Genomic DNA, 9208 nt, shown 5'->3' with positions numbered 1-9208 from the left:
GCTATTCAATGTCATACAATTAACTACCCACACCATTACAAATCTTTTTCATTTAAATTTTGTATTTGTTTTTTTAAGGTGTAAGATTGTCCTATTTTTTTTTTGTTATTGACTCTCATTTAATTCTTATTGTATAGCATGAAGGTAGATATTAGGCACAGAAGCACCTACTTACATCGCCCAAGCATGCAGGCTCTCTGATAATATAAAATTAAATGTTCGACGTGAGGTCTTCCACAATATATGAGGTAGCAATTGCAAATAATGGCTACATTAGTTTCCTGTAACATAATTATTATAAATAAAATGAAACCCAACTGTTCTCTCTCTTCCTTTTATTTTTTTTATATTTTTAATATGAAGTGTTGCGATTTATTAGCATTTCTTATTCCAAAATCTTATAAAACGTACAAGTTATATAAATTATAATCACCTTAAAATCTTTATTTTACTACCACACTCGATGTATTTTAAAAACACATTTTTAAAGATTATATTTAATACCAAGCAGCCCAAATTTTGTTTTTATTTATTTTTTTCATTCTTTTACCCAGCTCACTCTCATGACTATGGCGAATATCTTGACACCTCTCACATATAAATACGACAAGCCGTTTAAAGGGTTTCGAGGATTATTCGAGTGTATGTAAATACACATACTCACACACTCGACTAACTGTTCTGTCGCAATCGGATAATAATGTGGGATAAGGATTTAACGTTGCAGCTGTGTATGACTTTATCTTCACTAATAAAATAAACTTTAACTTAAATAATTTATAACTTTTTTATTGAACACATAAATATTAAAAAATAACAAAAACAGAAAATATAAAGGTATTTCTCTGAAACACAAGAAACAGAATTGGCGTTTACGCCCCACGCATTTGTTACGAAAATGGAAATGGTAATTATATATGCAAAATATCAATAAACCGCATTTACAGATTCGTGCGAACAGCGAGGCGAATAACGAACATGCTTTTCTGCGCTCACCCAACCCAGTTCGCTATTCGCACTTGTATGTGCGAATGCGATATGATTAGCTCGCTTATAATATTAGCTTCACCTGTATGTTTGTACGTAGCCAACTCCTTTAATACAAACTTTGTACACTTATAAAAGATCGGTAACAACACAATGATTTCATGACATTATTGGATATATTTCCTTACGTATAAGAGTGGAGATAATTAAGATGATTTTTATCAACTGGGTATATTTATTATTATATTCGTAGCTGAGTTAATATTTGCATTCACTTTGCATATACCATTTTTTTTTAATTAACGTTAAAATTTAATATAATATAAATATTTAACTATAATGCAGCCTTTTGAATCATCGTGCTGAAACAAAAAAAAATAATAATACTCAATTGACTTGAGCTCACAAACTAAATCGATTTATCACATAAACGTAAAAATTACCTATAAAGCATTATACGCCGAATAACTGTCTATTATAATGAATGCTTGCAACAGTTTTAATTTCTCGTTGTGTTCGCAATGGCTACGTCAGGCGCGTTCGAGTGGAAAGCCCCGCGGATGGCGAGCGGCGAGCGGCGAGCGGTAGTTTTCTTCGGCTTCTTCACATGCGGTATGTAACGTATGCGTGGTGTGCGGGCCGCGGCGTGCGCCTTGACCAGTCGAGCTGTGCGTGGGCGGCCGACGCCCGCGCGCGACATGCCGCACACCACCTGACGCCGCGCAGCACCATCGACGAGAATGAAATCCTGTACCATGTACAAGATCACCTACGTGTCGCGGAAGAAAAAGGTAACATGTGCAAGACAATAAACTAACTCGCTGCTCTGCATAAATTTCCATCATTAATCCACTTTTAGCAAACATATATGAGCCATTGCAAATCACCCACAACAAAAATAGTGCAATATCAAATCATTCATGTGTTACATTATTTCTAACTTCAATTATGTTCAATCAAAAAGACTGTTTTTAATAGATTCTACGAGGGGAAATTTTACATTGTCTGATAGTTCTGCACATGATCCTTGATAATCGTCAGAATTCAATGAATAAATCATGGCTCCTCTTAATTTGTACTGTTTGATATATTTGGTTTTTTCAATCACACTCATTGGGGTGTCGTATGAAATCCATTGGGACCTTTCATGCAAATATGGCACTTTAGCATCAGAATCTACCTCGATGGTAACATTATTATGCCTTATGAATCGACAGATATCTGGATAATTCACAAATCCTAAATCCCCAAGGCTACCGAAGCCTGAGGCAGGGCTGCCAATGTCAAAATTATTTTCATTAACTAAGCTAAAACTGTGTCCATATGTTGGTATTCCGACTACTATTTTACTTTCATTTAAACCCTTACTTAGATACATTTGTACTGTATAGTTCACATTCAATGTTGCCATATAAAAATGTTCTGACTCTCTGGCATACAAGGGAGAGTTGAGTCCAGTGAAGGGTGTGAACTGGGTGTAATAATGAAAATCATATGTCATTATATTAGCATAATCCACATACATATTAATTTGATCAATATCATAGGACACATCCACTATGATCTGCGGTGCAGCTATGGCAACAGTCAACAGGTAGTTCTTTCTCTCTCTGATGTACTCCATCCTTATCTCTCTGAGCAATTGAGAGAAGTGTTGTCGCTCTCTCTTGCCTCTCTCAGAGCTGTATTGATGCAGGGCGGGGAATTCCCAGTCTAAATCGATGCCATCTAAGGTATAATTCCTGAGCATATATTTAATTGATTTGATAAATATTTTCCTGGAAGCATGATCAACCACCATTTCAGAATAACCATCATTGTTTCCTGCCCCTCCCACAGACAACAAAACTTTTAGTTTTTGGTTTGCACTTTTAAGTTTAACAGTCTCCTGCACAGTTATGAGTTGCTTTTCACTGAGGTAAATTTGTTTATCTTTCACTTGAGCAAAGGCAATGTTAATATGAGTGCAAAGGTGTGGGTGAATGTGCTTTGGCAGGAGCTGCGAAGTATCCTCATATGTTGGAGTGTTGTAGTAGCACGAGACAACTGTTTCCATTTCCACATCCTTGTAATAGTTATTTATATTTAAAATTTCTAGCTTTGGTTCACTTTTATCGATAAAAGTCCACATAACAAATACTAATAAAAATAAACACACAATAGTCGCTACACTAACAGCGAAGCTGCTCGTTTTTGACGAAGTTTTCTTCAATTCCATTGAAGAATATGAAGAAAATGTATTTTTACGAAGGTTCTGGTCTATATACATTATTATGTACACTGGTATCCAATCCTACAAATTTAAATTTCAATATAAACATTACATACTATGCGAGGATACGAATTATTTTGCTTCGCGTTATCTCAAACGTATTTCGAAGTGGCTAAATGTGAATGAATCACGTAGTCCATGATAATTTGTAGGTATAAGAGTCTAAACGATTAACGATATTAGAAATCAAAGTAAAACAAGGCACAAGGTCATTTGCCGTGAGATCGTCGTAAATAAAAATAATTCCAGGTGTATGTACAACGACGGAACAAACTTTGTTTATTTGCATTAAAAAAATCAAAATATTATTGAAAAAATTGACAAATAATGACGTCGTCGTTGACGTAATACTGCGTGCACAGATTATGAACTAGAAGAATAGAATTACATTACATAGTGCATGCAGAAGCTAAAACCATGGAGAATTAGACAACAGAGATATTACATTATATATGGCTTAGACTAAGATAAATAGCACTGAGTATGTATTAACCGCTAAAAGATTAAGCATTAGGTACCTATAGGTATATATAAATGGTGGTGACCACTTAACATCAGGTGGCCCACCTGCTCCTTTGCTTGCCCTGCCATAAAATAATATATATATAAATGACTTAAGAGGTACCTTCGACGGTAAATATATTATATTTCATCTTACTTAAGCTCAACATATAGCTTAACGATATTCAAGAGATGAATGTTACATTTAGGTAAATTATATGAGAATTTTTATTAATTGGTGCATGGACGAGTGAAATACTACGTACTTTTTTCCGCTAGAAAAAGACAGAATTTACGATGAAAAAAAAATATATATATTTATTGTTAATCGCAGAAATTGCTTTATAATATTCTATAACGAAATTCTTCTTCCATTATAGAATCAAAGTGATTCTATAAATTCTGTCAAAAAAATCATAACGAATCAGAGTATTTTAGAGAGAAGCACTTACTACTAGTTATGCATTAGTACTTAATACTTCCTAGATAAAAGTCAATAAAAATGCAATTTTGAATACTTTGTGTACTTACTTCTCATATAAACTATGTAAACATAGAAGCAAAGAAGGTAATACATGTCAACTGTACCTATTTATCTGTAACTAGCTGTTTGTCCCGGCTTCGCCCGTGGTACATAATATAATATAGCCTATGTCACTGAGTGAAGTTGCCGCTTTCTAATGGTGTAAAATTTTTTGGGTGAAAACGTTACAAACATACAAAAGTTTCTCTTTATAATATTACTGTAGATTAAAATAGGTTGGTACTGACCAAAGCATGACTAAAGACATGACATTAGATTGACATAAAAGGTCACTTGTCAATTGTCAGATTTCAGTAAATGACAGGATATAAAACTGCATTTGTAAGCTTGTGTGATATGATATATGATAGTTTTTTCCTATTTAAAAATTAGCTTTACAAACATGTGATTCAAAATAAATATTGAGACTAAATACTAATGATTTATTATATACAAAACAGTTCTTCACGCTATGGATAGTGTTTCCATGAATCATTATGAGAAACAGCTGTACAGTGTATTTAAATCCTTCGACGTAGATAACGAAGAAGCCTTAGACAGACCAGCTGTACTTGAGTTGTGTGACGCGTTACAGCTCGAGGATCGAGGCGCCGCTCTCGTCGACACGTTGTTTGAGCGTCGAGCGGGCCGTGTCACCTTCTCACAGTTCCGGAACGGCCTGTTGTCGGTTCTTGGGGGTGAGGCCCCATCACAAGCCTTCACCGTCAGCCCCACATCAACATCGAACGTGCAGACTGCTGCCACTACATCTCCACAAAGTGACGACGATTCGTCGGGACGAGAAGTCGCTCCCAAATTTACGTTTGGTTCAAAAAAGTACGGTAGAAGATCTCGTCCGCCGCGAGTCGATCTCGGCGACTCCCCGCGTCACCGGGTCGCCTCAGAGTCTCGTCTGGACGGAGAACGGGCAAAACAGCGTATGAAGTGCAAAAGAAGCTCTTCAGCTATGGAGACCCGCGCCGACTCGCTCGTTGACGACGACGCTTTGGACCTCGATCACGATCAGCGAGTTGATAGGGACAGAGCACTTAAACTTTGTCAAAGCTTACAAATGCATGGTGTAGACAGAAGGTTCGTTGACAGGGTGTTCGAGGAAACAAAGACTGATGAAATTACTGTTGGAGAGTTTTTTGATCGTTTGAATTCTTCTTTACAATCATCAATCCAGGCCAGTCTTGATAGAAGTGTAAATGATGACTGTACTGCAATTGACATAGATGTTGTTCCGAGTGATGCAGTTGTTGAAGCTTGGGAAAGAGCTGGTGTTCAAAAGCCTCGCCGACTTTTGCATGAGTTAGGATTTACTGTTGTAGCTATCCACCCAAAGGACTTAGAACGTGCTCTTGAAGACGAACTTCAAGCGTTAGGCTCCTCTCCTAATGTTGCAGAGCCACGCTCCTTGTTACTATTGGCTTCCAACACATTGGCCCGCTTAAGAGTAGACACGTACAGACGCCGTCTCGATGTGGCCATCGCTGAGCGCGATAAATTAAGATCAGATCTCGTCGAAGCGAATCGCCGTGCGCGATTACTAGCTCAGGACGTTGACGAAAATCATGCAAGAATAGAAGCAGAGCTGAAGGCGAGCTTGCGTCAAGTGGAAGCGAAACATGCAGAGGCAGCCCGAGTGTCTGCCCTTGAAACTGTAGCAGAACGCGAGCGCGCGGCGCAGGCCCGGCGGGAGCTCGAAGCGGAGGTGGCTAGACGCGCTGACGTCGAGGCTCGGCTGCGTGCTGACCTTGCCACATGCTATGAACGCAACCAGGAACTTGAGGTCTGTGGTTTGAAATAAAAATGCACATTTTGCACAAGTTGCTGCATTTCACTACTTCTCAGTTTGCACAAACATGAGGATTGATTTGCCTACCTATGTTATGTGCTTTAAATATGCTACACACATGCATTTCTTTAATCATTACAATAAATATAAAACATTACATATTTCAGGAGCGAATGCGTGAGATAGAGACGCGTGCCTCTCAAACGGAACGCGACTCCGCACGTCTAGTGAGCGAAGCACGTACGGCGGCTGAGCGCGAGGCGGAACTCGCTGAGCGAGAGCGAACAATGGTTGCGGAATTGAACACACGTTTACATGAACTTAGACACGAAAACCAACAACTCCGGGACAGGAATGACGAACTGTGTGCTGCAGTGGAAGTTGTGGGAAGAGGAGAGCGTGGGTCGGACCCTGACGAGCCAGCCTGCTGGCGTGACGAGACCGATGGACACTCACCACTTCTTGCATCTCCTTGCAGATCACAGGTAAAAATTCTAAATTAATGTGACTGATTAGTAAGTGCACCATCTGCTGTCCAGTGTTGCCAACTTGGATTTTGAAAAAAGGCGTAGGCCAGATTAGAAAATTACGTAGAAATAGTAAAATTTCCATATGAGAAATACGTAGATCTACGTACTTTTTTTTTTGATTGAAATTAAGACAGTAGGGTAGGTAAAAGTGAATAAAACGACAATTCATAAGACCCTAAAAGTTGCAGACAGACAGCAGATAGATAAAACTGGTTAGAGAGATATCTCCGTGAACAAAAATAATAATAATAAATAAATAAATATTCCAGTAGCCGGTTAGTTTTTACAATATCTACATTCTACATGTGAAACCACCACCTACAGATAATTTAAAAAAGTTCGCTACTTTCAGGGTCATCGATTTATTTAAATTATTCAATTTTTATTATCATTTTCAGACAAATTAAATTTATACATATATTTATTAAAATGTTTAATGTGTTCCTGCGAAGGCTCGTAAGACGTTTCGTTTTACACAGTCACATGAGTCTCAGTTCTTTTGAATTGACTGATGACTGACACTGTTTTTAAAATGAATGGCGTAATAATAAGTTGAGTGGCGAGGCGAGGCGAGTATGCGCTAGTATAAAACGGAACGTTTATTAACTTTTTTTTACGAAAGTAACAAAAATAATGCCCATTCAGTCTAACAACGGGATATGTTATTTTGCAATTGAATAATTTTGATAGAAAATACGAAGATTCTGGGACTAAAGTTCGTAGGTTTGCGTGGAAGGCTTAAAATACGTAGATCTACGTAAAAAGACGTAGAGTTGGCAACACTGCTGCTGTCTCTGTTGTAACTTCCAATTGGCAGTACTTAAATTAAATTTAAAACAATGTCTAACTATGTAAGATATTAAAATTAAATTTGTTGTTCTATTTATTTATGTAATTATTTGATATTATAATTTCAGAGAGACAGTTTAGTCGCTTCAGAAGATAAACTCAAAAAAGAGGATCATATCTTACACACAATTGTAGAAAAATTCAATGGCATATCGATAGAGAGTAGCAAGTGCGAGCGCTGTTCAGCTCTAACGGATATTATCTCGTCAATCAGATCACAAGAGAGTGCGCCAACCGAAGCTTGGGTCCAAACGGAAGGAAGTAATGATGAGGTTGAAGCATTGCGGAAGGAAAACATTGTTCTAAAAGCGACACATGAGTTGGAGATAGGAAATCTCAACAGTATAATCAGGTACCTATCATTTATGAATATTTTTGAAATTTAATATATGTTATGTTGCATACATTTTCTGTTTTAAAAATAATATTTTAAGGAAAGTTCAAATGAGTGTATCAAAAAATAAGATAATATATTATTAGAAATGCAAACTTTGAATATATTCTGATTGGCTTATCAGTCAGGAAAGGTATAAGCGAAGCCGGCGCTAAGTGCGGTTGACGTTTGCGCAGAGATCTGGAATACAGCGTGGAGCAGATGCGCGAGGAGTACGAGCGCTGCGAGGAGTACTGGGCGCGCAAGCTGGAGGAGGAGCGCGCCGCGTGGGGCGAGGAGCAGCGCGCGGGCGACGAGCGGCTGCGCGCGCTCAGCGACGAGATCGCGCGCTTCGAGCGGCAGTTCGGCGCGCCCGCGCCGCCCGCGCTGCCCGCGCTGCCCGCGCTGCCCGAGAGCGCGCTCGAGGAGCAGTACGCGAGCCTCGAGCGCGACCTGCGCCGCGCCCACGCCGACCGCGCGCGACAGGTGCGCCCCCCCACACCCCACACCCCACACCCCCCCACTCTCGTGCTGCTATACAAATAGACCTTAAAAATAAAAGACTTAAAACTAGACCAGCGCAGAAGGCGACGAGTTTGAAGAATTTTAATTATTGAGAAGTTGACGGTAATTGCTCACATAACGTTACAGATGGAGGAAATGTCAACACAAAAGCAACGAATTGAGGAATTAGAGCAGTGCCTCGCAGCGCTCGAGCAAAAACTTCAACAGCAGCAACAGCAACAACAACAGCAGCAGCAACAGCAACAACAACAACAGCAGTTGTTGCAACAGAGGCAACAACAACGATCAAACGCGCGACATTGTACTGAAATTGACATACAGCGGATGCAATCGGTGAGTACATTTTTGCTCTGTTAGTTTTGCTTTATCTTCATTTTTTGTTTTACTTTTATTTGGCGTAAAATATAAATATTGTCCTCTTAGTTGAAATCTAGATTAATATTATAGGGGCTGGTAAGCATGCTATATGTAAAAATAAACTTTAAAACTACTGAATCAATTTTAAAAAACCTTTCTACAGTGCAGAGCTTCATTTAATAGATAACTCTATTAACGTATTTTATAAATTTTTTATCGGCCGCTTTCAATGACCTATCTATCCGTTGTTTTGGTATTAAAGTTAAACAAATCTATCCATTTGCTTTTACTTCCATCTCCATATAGGATATTATAAATGAAAAGGCCGTTTTATAAATTTCTAGTTTTATCCACGATTGACAATCAATTCCAAGTTTTAATAAGGATAGAGGGCTACTGCCATTGCAGTGGGCAGATATATAGTGGGTTGATTATTATGATAATATCTACGAGTCTATTTGTTAATAGATCACCTAAATACAAAACAATC

At 38.4% G+C, this 9208-nt stretch overlaps 2 protein-coding genes across 3 annotated transcripts; one reads left to right on the top strand and one right to left on the bottom strand.

Annotated features, from left to right (window-relative positions):
- The first annotated feature begins 338 nt into the window (after positions 1–338).
- LOC119834638 (blastoderm-specific protein 25D-like) lies at positions 339–8733 on the top strand. 2 transcript variants are annotated; one of them, XM_038359058.1, is made up of 6 exons: positions 339–1778; positions 4879–6078; positions 6252–6569; positions 7532–7815; positions 8034–8322; positions 8488–8733. In XM_038359058.1, the coding sequence occupies exons 1-6, from the start codon at positions 1728–1730 to the stop codon at positions 8716–8718; spliced, it is 2373 nt and encodes a 790-aa protein (XP_038214986.1). In that variant the 5' UTR covers positions 339–1727; the 3' UTR covers positions 8719–8733. The 2 variants fall into 2 exon arrangements, with proteins under 2 accessions (XP_038214986.1, XP_038214985.1); XM_038359057.1 differs by lacking the exon at positions 339–1778 and having other exon boundaries at positions 4612–6078.
- LOC119834640 (chitinase-3-like protein 1) lies at positions 1706–3599 on the bottom strand. Its single transcript, XM_038359059.1, has one exon. The coding sequence runs from the start codon at positions 3254–3256 to the stop codon at positions 1940–1942; it is 1317 nt and encodes a 438-aa protein (XP_038214987.1). The 5' UTR covers positions 3257–3599; the 3' UTR covers positions 1706–1939.
- Positions 8734–9208: the final 475 nt, after the last annotated feature.

This window comes from Zerene cesonia, chromosome 19 (genome assembly GCF_012273895.1).
Source record: "Zerene cesonia ecotype Mississippi chromosome 19, Zerene_cesonia_1.1, whole genome shotgun sequence".
Taxonomy (NCBI): domain Eukaryota; kingdom Metazoa; phylum Arthropoda; class Insecta; order Lepidoptera; family Pieridae; genus Zerene; species Zerene cesonia.
Note: the sequence above shows the minus strand (reverse complement) of the source record. Positions and strands in the feature narration are given on the sequence as shown.